Raw genomic sequence first — 21,670 nt, forward strand, 5'->3', positions numbered from 1 at the left:
GAATTGTCAACACTATGCAACCTCATACATTCGCAATATGTCAAGACACGTACACAGTTTACTGTTTTCTCAGTAAATATGAATCAGTCAATGACCCTATTTTTCATTAGGCCATACCAGCCATTTGTTTTCAGGCCATGCTAGACACAGTCAAGAACAATGCATGGCTAACATGAGACTCAAATATGGATTAATAATATCATTATTAACTAAACTTTAAATTCATAAAAAAAATTTACTGCTTTATGTTGACTATTTTCAAAATTTTGATCAAGCCAGATCTCAGAGACTGACTGTCACATGAAGAATTTTTGTTCCCAGTGGTGCATACATCTTTGTTTACTGAAAAGGCACTTTCAATTGTTTGTCACAAACAAATCAATAACAACAGATTGTAAATATCGATCACCTAAAATAAGACAAATATTTTGTGGCAAATCATTCTCAGGACTGACTGGAATGATACGGAAATGTGTTCTGAATGTGGTACCACCCAGAGATCATGGTGCCACACCAAAGTTGTCAGTGCAAATCAGTACCACAGAAGTAACAGACTTTAGCAAGATCTTGCTGCACTCTGTAAAAAAATACGGGTGGAGTTTCTGAAGACCATTACTCCCCTCTTATCACAATACCACCATCACATCTGAAATCAATATAGTGTCAGGCATCCAAGAACAAGAACTCAGTCCCAGTTTGTGACATCAGCTACAGCAGTCAACATTGCTGTAGAAGACAATGACAGCTGTAACCTTTCAAATGAACGTGTACTGTTACAAATGTCGAACACTGAACATCAAGATAACAATTTGCTACTTAGAGTATCAAGTGATGCTTCCGTAGTCAAAGACAGTTGTAAATTATCAAGCAATTCTGTGGCAAAGAACTGTGTCAAAGTTAAATAAATCCTTTATCCATTTATGTATTGAAGTGAACTAATAATTCATGTGTTCTAATTTGATGAATCTTCCCCCAGAGCAATCAAAGAACCCACAGTAATGGCTGGACAAAAGTAGTTTCATCTGGTCACAACACAGAAAAGATGGTGTTCAAATCAGTGGTTAATCATGCTGATTGATGACACTTCCATCACTTGGTCTACTGTAGTAAATCAGACTTGTTTGTAGGAGATTCATGGCGAAACTTATGTGACCACTGTTAAACTCAGAGTGGCTTAGTGATGATGTGGACCGCAGCTTCTTTATATTGCATTAGTTTGGTTCTTATTCTTCAATTATAAATTTTCCAAGTACTAGATACATTACATCCTATGGCACAACACGTTTTGCAAAATGTGTAGCACCTTTCAAAGTGACAACATTGATGCCACACTAATAGTTCCATTCACATGCCCAACCAACATGCAGACTGTCTTCAACAGCTCCCAGTGCCCCCCCCCCCCCCCCCCCCCCCAAAGTCACTCATGACAATTCAAATAAAATTACACCAGAAACAATCCCACAGTTTATGATCCATTATAAAATGAGCTGTAACACTACAACAGTCTCAGGTTTGATCAACCCTTTTTAATCATGTTCACAAAAGTGCTTCCTTACTCAGTAATCATCAGTATGAAGACATTTCTCGAGCAAATGAAAAGTGTCTCACCCTCTTCTTCTTCTTCAAGATTTTTTTTTTTTTTAATTTTTTTTTTCTTGCGTGTTCAGACTATATTTCATCTCACAACAACACAGGCATCCATGGTGTAGGCTGGACTGGAATGGAAGACTCTCTCTGTTCTATGATAGGTGCTTACGAACTGTACACAGACTTTGTACAATGGTAGCTTTCTGTGTGCTGTTACTCTGCACTGATCTAAACTTACAAAATATTAAGTACCAACTGTCCAGTTGGACTGAATATACACTTCCTTATGACACTATTCACACATATTTTCAATTGTTCACGCTCTTATTCAAGCGCTCCACTCACAAGTCAAGATATCATGAGATACACTGAAATGTGCTTCACTGTTAAAGAATTCCAATGTTGAAACTGTACACCTTCTACCTCCGTGGCAATGGAAGCATGTATTAAGTCACAATATGCCTTATCTAACTCGTCTGCCAAAGGAATACTTCAGAGTTGATGATCACAACTTGCTTCTTTATTTCTGCCTTTTTGCTGTTTTTTCAAACAATTGTACGTATGTTATTATTAATAATGTAAAAATTAGTAATACTAATTTCAGCCTTAACAATGAGAGATTGTCAATTAATCCACTAACAAAACCTACTTTGAAGAACATGGGCTTGTAGAAAAATCTAAGATTGAAGCATCCTAACTTTTTGTGTTGTTTGTTTACTCTAGAGGGATAAAATTGAAAGTATGACTTAAAGACAAAGTTTATATTTATTTTATATTCAAAACTTGCCCAGTATGTTGAATGAAGTGCATTAAAATTAATAAAAACTCTTAGAACATTTAAATTACATTAATAAAGTGTTTAGTGATCCTCTGCTTTTGTATGCAAATGTATAATTTTATTGTATTTAATCTACGATAAGTGGTAATGATTGTTAAAGATAATAATGTCAAACATAATAATGGAATTAGTCTCATGAAATTTCTCTCATTACTATTCAGAGCAAAAAAGTATAGGATATTTTGTACGAGAAAGGCAATTCCAATATGGTATCATAAATTTCAAGTATTCCTGCAAATGAGTAAGCTGGTTTTCAAATGCTGAACTGAAAGGACAATCATCACCTCCCTGATTGCTTGCAATATTTTCTACATTTCAGGTAATCGGTACATGCATAATGTTTGGTTTGTTGTTCTACAACAGTCAAGTGAATCTTACTTGATACCAATGTGTGAAATTTCAGTGTAGGTTGAAGTGCATGTCAATTGAGAATATTTCACAAGTGGCTAAATATTTGCTTAGTTATCATATCATGAAGATTACAACATCCAATTCACTACGGCTACACACACCCTCTTTAATAGCAATTATGTGCCACGCATTTGCTGTGAATACCAGAACCAATGCTAGAGGTTCAGTACTTTCATCATTAGTATGTCATTCTGGCCTTGGATGGACAGCTTTAGTGTGCATCTGTAATTTTTGTAAACGTTTGCTCTATAGTGGAGCATGCAGAACACTTGTGACGCAGCAAGCTGGTATAATTTTAATTCCCCCTCTTGCTTTGCCATCTGCCTCCTTAAATTTGTTTTCTCATTTTTAACTAATTACCATTAACATACGTCAGTGTAATCTACATTTACATAAAAGAGAAAGGTTGGGCCTTAGTCTTAAAGAGTATAACAGATGTAATTTTGTGGTTAGTTTTATGTATGTAAGTGGTTTTCTAATTTATTTTGACTATGCCTAGTTAGTATCTTTCATTATAGCGTGAAATCAGTAATTGTTTCGTAACGTAAATTCTATGGTTGACTTGCAAACAAATATAAATTCTATACTATTTATAAACATTTCGAAGATTTAATGCTAGTAATCTTAATTTCTTAAAGTATCTATTTGGCTCTATTCGAAAACATGTAAGCACAGCCAGCCCTTAATTAATTCCAAAGTAATTAACAGTATTGTCAAAAGTATGTTTAAGAAACTATATTTGTTAATTTCAGGATTTAAACAAATAATTCAGCCTAAACTTTGTAGTAGAAGAAACTGTTAAAAAGAACCAATTTTTCGATGTAGTCAGTTAATTTAAGTTTTATTGTAATTTCTGTACATTTGACTTTAAACAGAGTGTAGTTTCAGTACCTATGATGATATATAAGGGGCCGAATTTTGGTCATGTGACAGTCAGTCCACGGCCGAGTTTCAGACGAGGAATCTGTGTTTCTTAGAATGACAACAATGCATCAACTTAACAGTGAAATAAGTGATACACCAATAGGCCGTGTGTTAAAGCTATCACTGTCACTGTTCAATTTATTTGAAGGACTGTGAACATGTGATTATGTTATCACTGCTCTTAAATGTTCAACAGTAAACTATTGTAGCAGTATGTGGAGGTTTGCCTGCAAACTATTAATGAGGCTTATGGGAAGTTTAAACAATAGTGCACTGGCCATACATATATAAATATGTATTATTGGGGGGGTTGTGCAAAGTGAAAGTAAAAGTGAAAGTGAAACGTAACTGTCCGTCTGTCGGCCACATTATTTACCGTAGTCAGCGTCCAAATTACAAACCCCATTTTTCAGCCAGTGTGGCAACGCATTACGTCGACACCGAGAGCAACAAACGAAATAAACAAAGAAGGTGGAACCGCTACACACTAGGCAGCCAAATTCCAAACAGTGATGAACATGAATTTTCACTGGAAAGCATATTCTGCGGTGATGCTTCTCTATGCTTCTCTATTAATAAAATTACACTGAACTATATCACTAACATGGTTGAGTCTTTCACCCACGTAAGTGGAAATGAGACATTGGTTATCAACAGAAGAAAGACTAATATTTCTGTCCACATGCCTTATGGACAGAAGAGATTTTGATTGCTAGAAGCATCATTCTGTCAACTGCTGAAACCTGATAGGCATTAATAGGCAACTACTGGAGCTCCTGGCCTTTTTTAGAATATGTCGTAATAAATGAATAACTTTTTTCTGGTATGCTTCATATTTCACATGAACAGATTAAATTATCAATGTAGATTTCCTTTTGTTTCTGTCATTATGATTTGTATCTGTATGCTCACAATGCTGCTCCTCATGTTTACCTAAATAATGAAACAATAGTATCGTGAGCACTTCACATTGTCAGTACACATAGATAATCTTGTTTTAGGGATTCACAGATCCCTGTGGTAGCACATTACACATTAACAAAAATGTACCCAGGATCTAAGATAAAGAGTTGGGGGAGGTTGCAATTAAGTAGTAAGTAGTTTTGTAAGAGGTGTAGGAGTGACGGATGTAAAGTACAATTTCTTACAGACTAAAACTAGAAACTTTAAAAACTTTGGTTACTAACTGTTAGACATATTATTATTTTGTAATTGGTTTCTACAATCCACATTGTACTAGACTTAGGAACATTATACTTTATATGAGATCTGTACAAATTATTTTGCTGTCAGACAGATAAGGCTCATTTGCATGAGAACACTTTCTACATTCACATTTTAGTAACTTTTGACATTTTCTGGTAACGTAAGAGAAAACCTTGCCAACTCAAGGCACAATGCTACTGTAGGCATTCAGAAACGAGAGCTGTCTGCATTCTAAGCTGCAAAGAGGAAAGACCACGCGGGGTAGCAGTGTGATCTAGGGCATCCTGTCACAGTTCGCGCGGCTACCCCCTACCCCTGTCGGAGGTTCGAGTCATCCCTCGGGCATGGCTCTGTGTGTGTTGTCCTTAGCATAAGTGGGACCAGTGATCAGTGATCAGCAGTTTGGTCCCATGTGATCAGTATATTTATATAAAAAAAAAAAAGGGGGGGGGGGGAGAGAGAGAGAGAAAGGTGAGTAATAACAGAATAGTTTTAATGTCTCACAATAAAGCACTCCCTGAACCCTTACTAAGTAACTGATGCAGCTGTCTGTGTGGTGAGGCAGGATGCAAAATATGGATTTGGATTGTGAATATCATTTTACGTGGGGTGGGGTTGAAAGTAAACACATAAGATCACTTGTGTGAATTAAAAAAAGATTCAAACAAGATCTCAGATGGTACAGAAAGTAATAAAAAGTGAGCGACTCTCCACATGAATACTAAGAGAATTCCATTTAATTTCAGAAATATTGTAAGTTACACCAATTCTGAGGGCGTTGATTCAACTAAATATGATGAGGTAGCAGTTAAGAAGAACAAACACATGGAAAATAGGGAAACTGAAGCAACAACAGAATTTTATTGGTAGAAAGTGCAAGAGCTCCACTAGAGAAATATTACTTATACTACTCTTTCCAGTTCTCTTCCACTGTGTGAGATGGGTCCCTACTACAAATAGTTGACAGAAGAAAGTGAAACAGTTCAAAAAAGGGCTTCTCACTTTGTGTTGCTGCAAATTAGGGGAGAGGGGGTCATGAATGTAACAACCTAGTTAAGATGGTGAAATCATTTCACAAAATGTCAAACAACAACTTCTTCCTCCAAATGCCAAAACTTTTGTTGCCTCCCACTCACATACCGGCAATGACTATCGGATAAAATACAAAAAATTGAAGCTCACAGGGAAATACTGGGGTGTTCCTTTTTCACGTGCACTATCCAGGAGTGTAATAGCAGATACACAGTTTCAAAGTACTATCTTGTAACTTCTACCCAATTTGAAGTGCAGTGCGTTCATACATATGCAAGTGACACTCCCACACTTGCAGACTTCCACTGAAACTATTATCAGTAGGGGGGAAAACTAACAAGACGTTATTCACTAGATAACAAGGTGGAAGAGCTGTGTACAGCATTTACCAGAGTCATGCCGGTCGCGGTCCCGGTCTGGGCTTTTGGCCATGACGGAGGTTCGCTTGGATGGCATCGGCAGTGATGGCTTGGGCCGGCCCTGCATCGCCGCCAGCGCCTGCTGGACTGCCTCCTGCCGCACCTCTGCAACACGACACACACTACCATTACTAACACTACTCTGCCTACTACACTAGTCTAAAGCTACACACACACACACACACACACACACACACACACACACACACACACACACACACACACACACACCAAAAAAGGTATGACAGTAAATAAAATGATTCTAAACTTAATTACATACATTATTTCAACCACCATTGACTCACATGTCACTTCTGGTTTAGCAGCCGCATGCACTCTAAACACAGTGATTTCCAGTACCTCACAATGGCTGCAACCATAAATCAGTCAATACTGATTCTTTCCATTTCTATCAGTTCAAGTGGGCTACTCCTATCCACCACCTGGTTGAAAGTCAGACTGATTTTCCCTTTCCTCAGGGCGTTACAGAGACTCTCAGCACACCATTATCTTTACTATGATGCCCCTACCCATCCCAATAATCACACACCAAACAAAAAACACAAAATTTCCAATTTCCTACCCACTTTTTTGTTTTCACAGAAAGATAGATTATGCAGAAGTCTCATCCACTTTGAGGTCATTAGAAAGGAAGTAAAGTTAAGGTTTAATGTCCTATCAATGATGTCATCTGAGACTGAACACAAGCTGAGATCATTAAAAGATGAGGCAAGAAATCGGTTGTGTCCTTTTCAAAGGAACCACCCTAATATCAGCCTTAAGCAGTTTTGGGGAACCACATTGAACCTTTATCTGGATGACGACATGGTGACTGAAACATCATCTTTTTGAATGCAAGTCCAGTATCTTGACCACTGCACCATCTCACTTAATCAGATGGTGTAGTCATGGATGGTGCCAGTGTGGTGGAGGTGGATGAGAGAGGAATCTGCCAGCTTTTATCACTGGAACCATCCTGGAATTTACCTGAAGTAATACAGGCAAACCCCTGAAAAACAATGCCAGGATGACTGTACTTGGATTTGAGCCACACTCCTTCAGAAGATGGGTCCAGTAATTTAACCACTGCATTTTCTTGACAAGTACGAGCATCTGAAGCCTAACTCTAATGGAAAAAGCTCTTGGCTTTGCACGAATGGCAGATAATGCATAACTATTATTTCCTCTCATTTCAGCTTGTAGCAATTTTAGCTAACCATTCACGTCCCACTGATACTCATACCACACTACAAACTCAAGAAGATTTGTTCATCAAACAGTGGCAACTGCCACAGATATGACAGTCTCTTTGATCGAGACAACTGAAGCTAACAGGTAATGCTGCAGCCTTTCCATTATCTCAAGTTACCAATTTTGGCACTAGGAATGCCCCTCCAAAACTGTTATCTCACTGGCTAACAAAAACTAGCTGATCTGGTACACTGGTAACTTGTCTACAAGGACTGAATGAAAACTTTTTGGAAAGACGTCCAGTCAATGCTGTGAGACTAAGTGAGGAGCCCCTGGCATATTTAATAAGCACCATTAAAGAAGAGCAAGTGCCCCAGTAAAGTCAAACTGGGAGACACGCATCTCATTATTGGTTGCAAGACAGATTTCATGAACTGATGACTACTAGTCAAGAGAATGAAGATACTCTCACCAAACATGAGCTATGCAGTTTAATACTATACCACATTTGACTCTTTTTCAGATGTGCACATCCCATCTGAATTACTCAGCACAGTCTTCCCCTTCTGAGAGTTCGAACAGTCTACTCAGAATTAGGAACCAAAATATTGTGTTATTGTCTGGAAACACCTGCAATACATAAGACTAAAAAGTCACTACATTTTGGCATGGCCAGTGGAACTGTTTCAAACTGCTTACCATCTCCCAAGCCTGGGGCAAACTGGGCCTCACAGTGAGTAGGTCCGTCCATCTGAGGCCATGGGTCTAAGGATCCATCGACGGCAGCACTTCATCATGGCTCCCGTACGCACTGGTCGACGGTTTCATTACTGATAGCTTTGGTTAACTATGTTCATCTTTTGATCTCTTTTATCAGGTGATATTTTCTAATTACTTTCTGACATACGAGAAGTCTAGGTAGTTCCATAGCCACAGACTTGATTACCAACAGAGACTTGACCAGCAGACATGCTACATATCTTCACCCATCATGGAATTTAAGGAAACTACATTCCTGGGACTACTATGGCCCTCAATGGGAATATCACTGTAACTCACACAACACCTGACACAACGTTATATATTAACTGGTTACAAAACATTAAGTCTATAAAAACAAAAACGAATTACACAATAGAAACTTGGAACTGCAAAATACTACAGCTGCGGCGCTAAAGGAAGTATAACTATCACATGCAGCACACAAACTCTGGTGATCACCGGATTTTTTTTATTTACGCAATTTGAAAGTCACATAACTAACACAACTGCTACCTGGTAGCGTGCATACGCGCGTAAGCCACTACCACTAGTGTTGCTAACAGCAATCGGACACGGAATATAAAGCTTGGCAGGCAGCCTCAAGCAGTCTACGTATAATGACGAAGAATCTTACCTGCCTGAATTCCCCTCACCGCTGCGGCGGTGACGTAAGTGCTATGTATACCTCTGTGATATCAGTCACATACTTGTGACTATTTACTAGCACTGTAGTCCTGTACATTTAGTTTTCTTGAAGTGTGTAAAAATCGGCAGTATTCTTACGTGCGATGGCCAGTCACTCATTGCGAAGAGCTATTCTATTCGAGACATGAGCTGTAGTGCACACAATTTCAGTCATCAGCAATGGTGATGATTGTCGGTTTCGGGCACTAAACAGCACCGTCATAAGCGCTCTTACTGATAATGAAACATTCCAAGGTAATTTCGGTTAAAATGTACAAATTAAAAAATACATTAAATATAAATCTTAGTCGAAACATATCCTTGTTCCCCCCTAATATATCCACATAGTCTCCCCTTATCTACACAAATTCTTGTATTACTTAATGTGTTGTTATTAAAACGCACTGTTAAAAAGAGACTAAGACAGTACGTACAAATATCGTGGCTCTGAAACCGTGGCCTCAGTGTCAAGAGGACAAATGTTCATCCATCTTTAGGTGATTCTTTAAGAAACCTAAGGCAAATATTTTTGTTCATTCGTCATTATTAGAAGGGCATTCTGTTAGCAAAAAGGTGAATGGCCTTTCAGATCATGATGCACAAATTTTAAGTCTAAAAGATTTCTGTGCTGCAACACATGTTAAATATAGTTACCAACTTTTTAGGAAAGCTGATCCAGTTGCTGTACAGACTTTTGTAAACCTTATCAAGGAACAAGAGTGGCAAGATGTTTATAGTGCTGATACAGTAGACGATAAATATAATGCCTTCCTCAAAACTTTTCTCGTGCTCTTTGAAAGTTGCTTTCCGTTAGAACGTTCAAAACAGGGTACTAGCACAAACAGGCAGCCTGGGTGGCTGACTAAAGGGATAAGAATATCTTGTAGAACAAAGTGGCAATTATATCAAAACGTTAGAAACAGTCAAAATCTAAATGCAGCAGCCCATTACAAACAGTATTGTAAGGTGCTTAAAAAAGTTATTAGGAAGGCAAAAAGTATGTGGTATGCAGATAGAATAGCTAAGTCTCAGGATAAAATTAAAACCATATGGTCAGTCGCAAAGGAAGTGGCTGGTCTGCAGAGACAGGTCGAGAATATAGAATCAGTGCGTAGTGGGGATGTCCGTGTTACTGATAAGTCGCATATATGTACAGTACTTAATAATCACTTTCTGAATATAGCAGGTGAACTAAATAGAAACATAGTCCCAACAGGGAATCACATAGCGCTCTTAGAAAAAAGTGTTCAGAGACTGTTACCTGAAATGCTCCTCCATGATACTGACAAGAGGGAGATTGAGTTAATAATTAAATCACAAAAGACCAAGAACTCTCATGGATATGACGGGGTATCTAGCAGAATACTGAAGTATTGTTCCACGTATGTTAGCTCAGTACTTAGCCATATCTGTAACTTTTCCTTTAGGAGTGGTCGGTTTCCTGACCGATTAAAGTACTCGGTAGTGAAGCTACTTTATAAAAAGGGAGACAGGGATAATGTTGACAATTATAGACCTATTTCTATGCCATCGGTGTTTGCTAAAGTTATCGAGAGGGTTGTATATACAAGGTTACTGCAGCATTTAAATTCACATAATTTGCTGTCAAATGTACAGTTTGGTTTTAGAAATGGCTTAACAACTGAAAATGCTATAGTCTCTTTTCTCTGTGAGGTTTTGGACGGATTAAATAAAAGGTTGCGAACGTTAGGTGTTTTCTTTGATTTAACGAAGGCTTTTGACTGTGTTGACAACAAAATATTACTGCAGAAGTTGGAACATTATGGAGTAAGGGGAGTAGCTTACAATTGGTTCGCCTCCTACTTTAAGAACAGAAAGCAGAAGGTAATCCTCCGCAATATTGAGAGTGGTAATGATGTTCAGTCCCAATGAGGCACTGTTAAATGGGGCGTTCCCCAAGGGTCGGTGCTGGGGCCACTGCTGTTTCTTATTTATGTAAATGATATGCCTTCTAGTATTACAGGTGATTCAAAAATATTTCTGTTTGCTGATGACACCACCTTGGTAGTGAAGGATCTTGTGTGTAATATTGAAACATTATCAAATAATGTAGTTCATGATACAAGTTCGTGGCTTGTGGAAAATAATTTGATGCTAAATCACAGTAAGACTCAGTTTTTACAGTTTCTAACCCAAAATTCAACAAGAACTGACATTTTAATCAGACAGAATGGGCATGTTATAAGCGAGACGGAACAGTTCAAGTTCCTAGGCGTACGGATAGATAGTAAGCTGTTGTGGGAAGCCCATCTTCAGGATCTTGTTCAGAAACTAAATGCCGCTTTATTTACCATTAGAACAGTATCTGAAATAAGTGACATTTCAACACGAAAAGTAGTATACATCGCATATTTTCATACGCTTATGTCATATGGTATTATTTTTTGGGGTAATTCTTCTGATTCAAAAAGGGTATTTTTGGCTCAAAAACGGGCTGTTCGAGCTATGTATGGTGTAAGTTCGAGAACCTCTTGTCGACCCCTATTCAATAGTCTGGGAATTTTGACATTGCCCTCACAGTATGTATTTTCTTTAATGTCGTTTGTTGTTAGCAATATTAGCTTATTCCCAAGAGTTAGCAGCTTTCACTCAGTTAATACTAGGCAGAAATCAAATCTGCATGTGGAATGCACTTCCTTGACTCTTGTGCAGAAAGGAGTGCAGTATTCTGCTACATCCATTTTCAATAAGCTACCACAAGAACTCAAAAATCTTAGCAGTAGCCCAAACACTTTTAAGTCTAAACTGAAGAGTTTCCTCATGGCTCACTCCTCCTATTCTGTCGAGGAGCTCCTGGAAGAGCTAAAAAATTAAGCAAATTCCAGTGTTACATTCTTGATTTTCTTTATTTAAACTAACGACTTGTCGCCTGAATATGTTTCTTATATTTCATTTTATCTGTTTCTACAATCGTGTTATAATTTCATGTATTGACTCGTTCCATGACCATGGAGACTTCTCCTAAATGTGGTCCCACGGAACAATAAATAAATAAATAAATAAATAAAAAATAAAGAAATTCCCAGATGGGTACTTTGAAAAGACGCGGCCGATTTCCCTAATGTGAGCTTGTGCCTCGTGTCTAATGGCGTCGTCGTCGGAACTATATTAATTCTTTTTTATGTAAAAGTCGTATGCCAGAACTGTACACATCCTCTGGAACTTACTAATTCATTTGTTGTCCCGATGCCGCCACTGCGGTAGTTCAATACGTCGGCTTGGAAAGTAAGCATGAAATACACGATAACCAGTAATTTACTTATTATATATGGAACATAATAAAATTGCGGAGTGAACGAAATCGAGCAACAAAATGAAGAAGGAAAATTAGAGTCGAAAACGAGATCATAAGAGAAGGAACACAAGCTCGAATTAAGGTGGACGACATGACATGGGCCTGTTCTTAACCGATTTAGGGAATTCGCGGAAAACCTAAATTTGGATGGCCGAACGGGGATCTGACCTCGTCCCCCTGAATGCGATTCCAGTGCACTAACCTCTACGCCGCCTCTCAAGCAACAACGTCCAATCGCCTGCATCAGCTTGATATTTTCGTAGATAATACAAGGGCTATCCGGACAGTAGTCTCTGTTTTCGTGTAGCAAGGGAGCGAGGAATAAAAACGATAGGGAGGAAGCCATATTGCCTCTCATTCGGTTACAGGAGCCGTTCGAAATGGGTATTGCAACTGAAAATCCAGCTCATTGTGAAATCCGTTCTGTAATACGGCTACCACGAAGCCCCCACCTCAACACGTGATATTCGTCATGGAGGGGTATCGTTTCACGAAGCCGTTACAATACCACTGATGATCTGAAAGATGCTGGACGACTAGCTGTCATACAATTTATGCAGCAATGTTCCGACGAATGTCGCACACGATTGGCGGCGTTTTATCTTTTTCCATGTGAATGACGGTACTTTGGACAAGAAATGTTTCGTATCTCAGGAAAACTCCTCTACAGAATTGTTTCCCGCGTTATTTGAGTTAGGTTTATGTTGGTTATTATAGGGGATAATGGGACTTTGTGGCCATCCTGTATAATACAGGAAAGACAAATGCTGAAGACCTGATGACAGAAGTTGTTGTCTGTCTGCAGTCAGCAAGGAACTAGTGCAGGAAAATTATGCAAAATTTGTGAGAACCGGCGATTCATGACAAGTAAACCATATGATAAATTTTCGCATGAGTCTGATTAGATAAACTCGCGGGTGGGCAGAATTCACGCAGAGGGAATCTAGCAACTCATTTGGAGATATGATAAATCTTTAAATCAGAATGACGATAATGCAGAAAAGGAACAGATGAAGATTTTTTAATAAATCTGCTTCAATTATTTCAGTATTTTATTTATACTCTAAAAGAGGCTTCTTACCGTCTAACACTGTTTACAGTTAACTGACCGTATTTATAAACTCACTGACAAAAGTATAACATCTTTCCAAAAAATGAAAGAAAGCATCGCAAGCTTAACACCACATTCACTAAACATGCGACGAAACTTCAGGAAGACGAAAACAGAATTTCGAAGACCGTTTCTCGCTGTCCTGATTACAAGTAAAGCCCAGCAGCGGTTTTGGTAGACCGGTCAAATACCGATTTTTCCGATTGCCAGTTTTGCACGAACTGCATCTGAAAATCAGCTGTTCCGGTTTATGATGTAGCAAGTACAACGCCTGTTTCTCTTCAGTTAAATGTTAACGGCAGACAACTTCATGCCCAATCTAATATTTCTATTTCTTCACTGCACAAGATGTTACTCTGTCCAGATTATCTGAAAAGACGTAACCTCACAACGCAAGCACATTTCAAATCGGTTGTGTGTTTACAGTGTTTACACGACCAACCAGAAGCGGCACTGGAAAACAATTTACAATTTTGGGATCCCCACATGCCCTCAATGAATTACAGCAACCATCGGCAACACGCAGCTTTCGCTTTGTTGTTTTTCGTCCTCTGTAAGTACATCCTCCTTTTGCTTAAACATAGATTTAAAGCTCAAACATCGTTGCGTGTGACGAAAATGCAAAACACCGCTTGTTTTTTCACTTGGATTTGTTCCGCACACTATCTTTTCTGCTCCTCAGTTAACCAATATGCGACATATGCAGCGTAATACTAATTTTTCAGCTGGCGTTATGGGATCGAGCCACGAAAATGCCTACTGACCTGACACAATAAATCACCGAGCGAGTAAGAAAACTATTTCATTTGAGGAAAGTTTCACTGAGTGAGGTGTAAGGCAATTGGAACTTAAGTTGGCTACGTCAGACGAACTTTTCCTCTGAGAAAGAATCAAATTAGTAATTTAGAAATGTACCAGGCAAAAATTGTGGAGAAAATCCAGTTTTCGTCGACTTGAAATAGTTAGAAACCACACTGCAGCAAAGAGGCGGTAGTGGGTAAGGGTAAAGACTGCCAAACTCCTTAACAAGAAGAGGCAACCGTGGGTGGATAAGGCCAATTAGAGCATCGCTCTGCGCAAAAAGTAATGCCCTGCAAAAGGCAAAGTTTTATTAATAGCAATGGGGCCTACTTAGCTGGCAGCTAGGAAGTTGCATAATTAGTGAACAATTCAGTGAACGCCAAACGCTCGAAAGAACCGGCAGCGGAGCGACAGATGCACAGCCAATTAACGTAGCGGTTCGGGTAGAAAAGAGTTACACTGTAATGGCACTGTCGCCTTGCAGCCCAACTAAGTTACCACATCCGGACTGCGACGCTAATCACGTTTTCAGGTTCATACATTTTGGAACGTTTACAATGACTTTCAAAACATAAATCTACAGGAAACTGTGTTCTGTCACTATTTTTTTTCACAACAGGCGTGTGAGGAGATGGACACATTTAAATGAATTATAGTACGAACATCGAGCAAACTGCCGTAAGGACTGAAATGCATCTAACTCAGGAAAAAACTATGATTAAAGAACAAACGATAAGATGCAGCATTGTTAGCATCATAGAAATGATATGGACTTCGACATTGTGAACGATGTCAGACAGATACTTTACCACCTGAGGTCACATTATGCATTTTCGTAAGTACTTGAAGATTCTCTGTTTGCGACTTCGATTTTAATGGCTGTTACGCATTTAAAAATACTGTTGCGATATTTAAATTGACTACTGTTAAAAAAAAAGTTCAAATGGCTCTGAGCACTATGGGACTTCACTTCTGAGGTCATCAGTCCCCTAGAACTTAGAACTAATTAAACCTAACTAACCTAAGGACATCACACACATCCATGCCCGAGGCAGGATTCGAACCTGCGACCGTAGCGGTCGCGCGGTTCCAGACTGTAGCGCCTAGAACCGCTCGGCCACTCCGTCCGGCGTTTAGCCCGAAATCTCTTTATTCGAAACAACTCTGCGGTCTCGACAATTTACTATTTAGGACGGGGCGTGAGTTGTGCTTGGGTAGCTCATATGGTAGAGCACTTGCCCGCGAAAAGCAAAGGTCGCGAGTTCGAGTCTCGGTCCGGCACACAGATTTAATATGCCAGGAAGTTTCAATTTACTATGAACTTCCAAACTTTTTTGTTTCTGTTTTAACATGGCATAAAAATCTTTGACCTAGAAAAGGTCTCACTTCTTGAACGAATAAACTTATCTCACAAAGAAAGAGATAGTCTATCCCTCTGTTCACAACTGAACGAATTCTTACGGGGATTTGGGTAGCAGAGGAAGCAAGCTCCACCGGAGACTTACAAGCCCAACGAAAGCCGTGGTAGGGGGGGAGAAGAAAGGGGGGACTGGGGGGGAGGGACGCAAGCCGTGCTTTCGCCACGCAGTGCTGGTACTTCAAATATGCTCAATGGTTTGAATCAGCACGGTACGACAAGCACTTTGGAAGAAATATGCTGGTCACGGGCACTGTACTATTAGATTGCCAATGTTGCCAGCCACCGGATGCGATACATTAGTGGGCTGAAGTCGACCGACCTTTTCTGTTCCGTACGTGGGAGCTCTGTCAGGACGATACGAACATGCTCCCTGCGAAAGTAACGTCACTCGATTTTACTGGCATAGTTTTTATTAGGTAGACAGAACAAAGTAAGCATTCGTTGCTATTACAGCTACTTTACCGTTTGCGTTCGGACTGCTGCGATTGTCAGTTGTCGAATTACGTAAGAGTTGTGCCAAAACTGCTGAAACGTGTGTCGAAATCTGCGTACCTTGCGTCCAAATATTTTGGCAGTTTTTTCTAAGAACTGTAAATATATTTTTTAAACATAACGGCAGAAAAATCAAGTCATTGATGATCTGTCTGATGCCGTTTACTACATGATCTGTGGGTGAATAAATAATTAAGTCAAGGGGAAGAACCGCAAATTCGCTTAACATAAAGATGGATTAGCTTAACGCAGTTGCCGAAGAAGGGACTTCTGCAACGGAACTCTAAATATTTTGTCACTGATAGCTCTACAGTGTTGCTGTAGATAGTAATAATAATACTAATAATAATAATTTTCGTGTTGTTTAGTGGCCGGGAACAAGTGTGTGAACTGGACGTCATTAGGCTAGGCGCAAATTGAGAAGCGTATAGCACGTGTGACGTGACACGACACTACAGCACGACACGCACGTGCCGCACGAATCGCGCGGGTGCAGCGCATATTGCGACGCGTACACCATACTTCGCACGCGCCGACTGGCGACGCTCTGCGCTGACTGAACTGAAGCGCGCGCAACCTGTTATCTTTCTAAAACGATTTTACAGAAACTATTCACTGAAAATATATGACTTTTGCCTTACTTGTAGCGTTATATGTCTGCTTCGTGGCGAAGTGCCCATCACCTCGCTAATGACCATTCTAATTGTGATGTACACGTTTTCGTAAGACACTAGGCAAAACTCAAAAAGTTTGCAACGAAAATTATGGGTCGCTATGATTTTGCGTTTGGTGCGTATTACACCATATGTTGCTGCGTATGAAGTTTAGCTAACATGCTGAATTTTTGTTTAGACTTGGGAGGAGGTCTCTGCCTCCGATCTCGAGAAAATGGATCCCACGTAGCGCGCTCACTTCCGATCTCACCCGCGAGAATGAAATACTCGCAACATCTCTCATATCTCCTAAACCGCTCGAGATATCGATACGAAAGTTTGGCGAATGATGCCACACAAGGAGGAGACAATTCTTAAACACACGGAACTTTCTTATCTATGGCGTTATATCAGTACTTACACTTCCCTTTCTATTTATTTCACTCCAGTAACTGTAATTTTTGAAGTGTTATCGACGGCTAGCGAAACAAGAGCTTTCTCGTATGAAAATCAACATGAAATTTCTTCTTTTATTTTACTGTAGACCGACACTATGAGGTTTTTCGTAAACTATTGAGCTCTGTGATTGCCAATAACTTGATTAATGAGGCACTCCGTTTCGGAAGTCTGTCTCCATAGCTGCTGTGAGATGAGTTTGGCAAATTACACTGTGAGAAAGAAAGTACAATTAAACCAGTCACCAAGAAAAATGTGGCCGTTACAAACGGTGATGCTTCCTCGAATGAGAAAAGGTTAACAACTCACACAAAAACAGATTGGCAATTCTGTTGGAATTTTGGTGGAATCCCCGTCACCCATCGTATTTTTAACACTGAGCGACTGGAATGGAAACTTACCAAAGGATTTTGTTCCTTGTCTTGATCTGAGCAGTATTAAAATAATGACGAGCATTCCTTCAGGCGGAATGATAGGCACATGCCAGATACTGGTTACTCACCTACGGCTTGCCAAACTGACAATGTGTGATCGCGAATAAAATTGTTGTTATTGAGGAAAAAAAACAATTGATCTGTCGCACAATACAATGGTCAGTGTATTGTCAGTAGCGGATGATAATGCGCGCGACAGGAATGCACAAGCTAGCCATGTGTACACTGTGAGTTGGAATTCGAAAAACATTGTCATGAAAGTAGATCCGCAGTACATTTCAACAAATTAAATATATCTAATCATAACACTCTTTTAGGATATTCCTACTTTCGTAATAATACCGACCATTTTCTTCATTTGTGTAGGCTGTTGTATAATTAGTTTATTAATGCTGATAATGTGCATGCAACAATTGAAGTGTTTTTTTCATAACGGCGAACCAATTGAAACACCGTTATTTGTGACTGCTTTTCGACTCTTTCTAGCTTGCAGTGGAAATGTGATGTTCACATGCATGTAGTACAGTGTGTCGTATTACATTATTACATCCAGATCAGCGTAATCACACTGAGACTTCTATACTTCAGATCTTGGATGCATTTTATCAGGAGCACAAAGGTATCGCACCTGTGGAGATTATCCCTTTCTGCCGGCCGGTGTGGCCGAGCGGTTCTAGGCGCTTCAGTTTGAAACCGCGCGACCGCTACGGTCGCAGGTTCGAATCCTGCCCCCGGCATGGATGTGTGTGATGTCCTTAGGTTAGTTAGGTTTAAGTAGTTCTAAGTTCTAGGGGGCTGATGACCTCAGATGTTAAGTCCCATAGTGCTCAGAGCCATTTGAACCATTATTGCCGTTATTCCTTTCTAAATTTTTGTAACAGACCGTACAGATACGCCAGCATACTAGGCATACAGATACGCCAGCATACTAGGCAGCGAGAAGATAACCTTGTTTTACTTTCCTGCCTGGATTCTTAATCACATGATTTTATAATATTCCTTGCTTCCTTATTCACTACCCTCTGTCCCTTCTTGCGATCTGAAAACATCGCGGAGACATATGATACAATTCCAGAGGCCAATGACTCAACAGTTACTAAAGCATGCATTTTTCTTGTCAGAAGAAAAACAAAACAAAACTATGCAGATATAAATAACAAAAAAGCATAACGTACCTACGAAGAGAGCTGGAGCGCTTAAATGGCGAAAAACGAAACACTACCCAAAGGCAATAAAATTTAGTACACAGTAAGGCAAAATTTATCGTATGGGCAATACTACCGCTGCTCATATGCGTCGTTCCGATGTGAGCGTATGGCCGGTTCCGCTCCCCGCTTCAAATTTCTCACGGTGCTAGCGAGGAACGCGCGACGCGCGGCGCGAGAAACTGTGCCTCAACCCAAGGCCGCGAGAACTGGCGCAGGCGCGTGTCGCGTCCCAGTCGCGTCGCGTCGCGCCGCAATTTGCGCGGTCCCATTCGAACCTGTGATGTTACAAAAACGCGCGCTGCGCTGCTTCGCGCCACACGCGCTATACGCGTCTCAATTTGCGCCTAGCCTTATGGCGGCTTGTATGTCCCTACCCACCCCCAGTTATCCAACCGTGGAAAGTGGGCCCATAGTTTAACTGCGTATCGTTCCTGGCGACTCTTCATATCACTGAGAGATGAAGCCTAGATTAAAGGCAGACTGGAAGTGACCGGGACTCGATCCCATGGCCCCTCTGTTTCCAAGCACCCACTTCGCCACTGGGTGACCAGGTCAATGTTGATAATTAAAAACAGAGATCAATTTACGGCTACGATTGAGCGCTATATATTCGAGCCAGACAGAAATAGTACAAGAATGGCAAAAACCAAGATATTCAGACTGTCCTGCCTCCCCCCCCCCCCCCCCCCTCCGAACAAGCTAGGTCTCAGAATGCTCCCATTTCAGTGGCATTTATTGCTGAAAAGTGTTGGTAAACTAACAAAACAAATGGGTACTGAATTTTATGCAAATTCTATCGGGTTGGAGCTCTTCTAGAAGAAGATTAGAGTTCAATGTTCTGTCGACAGCACGGTCATAGAGACGGGCCACAAGCTCGGACTACGACAGGATGCGGCAGCAAGTCAGCCGTGCCCCTATCAAAGGAACCATCCTGAAATTTATCTTGAGCGATTTAGCATGGAATATGACGTGAAAACTGTCTTTAAGGTCTGCGAAACTGGTGGCCATTTTTTCCTGCATACGCATTGCTACTTTATCGTTCAAGAGGCAATCGTGCTCAGGGGGGAAAAAAGGAAAGAATTACAACATTGGTAGGATGCAATTCGGATGGATCGGGAACACTATCCGAATTAGTCACTGCTACAAGTTTTAAACCATGCTCTTTTAAAAATGTACGAATCTCACCAGTTGAAAATGCGGTCACTATGTTCACCGATTGGATTATCAGTTTGGTTAGTAAACACTAACACATTTTCTCCCACAAAAACTATGTTCTACGTAACTCATACTTTCGATGTACAGGGTGTCCAGAAAAGGACTCCCTGATTTCAAAATTAAATATCTCGAAAACAAAGATCGATAGAGGAATGCAGTAAACGGTATGTTTATTGTGAAAGCTGTAAGAAGTTTATACAGCAGTTTGAAATAATAGTTACAAAAGCTGTTAATAGATGGCGCTGTACGCTGTACAGCTCATATCAGCATACATAAGTGAAATAATCGTATGAAAATAATCTTTGCAAACAATCACATCACGACGTTTTCAGAATGTTCACCATTGGCACTACAGAGGTGGCGCAAACGAAGAATGAAATTCGCCATCACATTTCGTTGTGTCTCAACCAAAATGGATTCACATGCCACAGAGATCGCCGATTCAAGCTCGTCCAGCGTGGCGGGATGCTTCGGGTAGACCATGTCTTTCACTGTGCCCCACAAAAAAACGTCACAGGGAGTCAAATCCGGCGAATATGGAGGCCAATCCATGCCTGCACCAATAAATTTTGGATATTCCAAAGCAATGAATCGATTCCCGAAGTATTCCTCAAGAAAGCGAAACACTTGTTCGGTCCGATGTGGTCGGGCTCCATCTTGCATAAACCATTCAGTACCTGGTCGATCCTCTAACGCGTGCTGTGTGGCGACAAAGTGTTCCAAAATTGCAACGTAACGTGCACCAGTGACCGTTTCTCGAAAGAAAAAAGGGCCAAAAATGCATCTGCTGCATACTGCAGCCCACACAGTAACTTTAGGAGAATACAGGGGTTTTGCTTCACACCAATATGGCTTTTCGGAACCCCAAAATCGCCAGTTCTGCTTATTCACGTATCCATTCAGGTGGAAGTGTGCTTCATCTGTAAACCAGATGCAGCCAACATCAAATCCTTCACTATCAATCATTGTGAGCATCTGATTAGCAAAGGCAACCCTTTGTTGCACAGCTCGTACGGGTATGGCCTGGTGCGTTTGAATTTTGAATGGAAACATGTGTAGGCTCTTTCTCAGTATTTTCTGCGTGCTGGAACGCTTCAAACCAGTCTCAGATGCAATTCTACGGACGGATGACATTGGATTTCGCTGAATAATTCCGGAAACTGTGGCGATATTTTCAGGCGTAACTGCGGTTTGCTTGCGGCCAACATGCCCCACTAGATCATCAGTTACGCTGCCTGTTCGTTGAAATTTTGCGAAGAGCGTACGAATGGTTTTCGCATCGGATCCTTTTGGAACATTAAATCGTGCTTGAAAACTTCGCCTTGTTGCCGTAGGACTCTCTTCTAACCTGTGGTACTCTAGCACCAGAAAAACGCGTTGTTCAATGGAGTACATGGTTTTAATCTCTTCCTTCGGTACGCTAACCTCCTTTCACGTTTCAATAGTGGAACTGATCGCTCTGGGCTTCGGATCACTATTTATACTAGGCATTACGTATGGCGATTACAGC

At 40.3% G+C, this 21,670-nt stretch overlaps 1 protein-coding gene across 1 annotated transcript in view; it reads right to left on the minus strand.

The window, feature by feature from the left end:
- Positions 1-21,670, minus strand: part of LOC124593688 (disco-interacting protein 2 homolog C) — a 624,780-nt gene that overhangs the window by 105,327 nt on the left and 497,783 nt on the right. The window contains exon 4 of the mRNA XM_047131994.1: positions 6,388-6,522. Within this exon, the coding sequence (XP_046987950.1) occupies positions 6,388-6,522 (135 nt within the window). The remainder of the gene's footprint in view (positions 1-6,387; positions 6,523-21,670) is intronic.

Source organism: Schistocerca americana, chromosome 1 (assembly GCF_021461395.2).
Source record: "Schistocerca americana isolate TAMUIC-IGC-003095 chromosome 1, iqSchAmer2.1, whole genome shotgun sequence".
In the NCBI taxonomy this organism is placed as follows: Eukaryota; Metazoa; Arthropoda; class Insecta; order Orthoptera; family Acrididae; genus Schistocerca; species Schistocerca americana.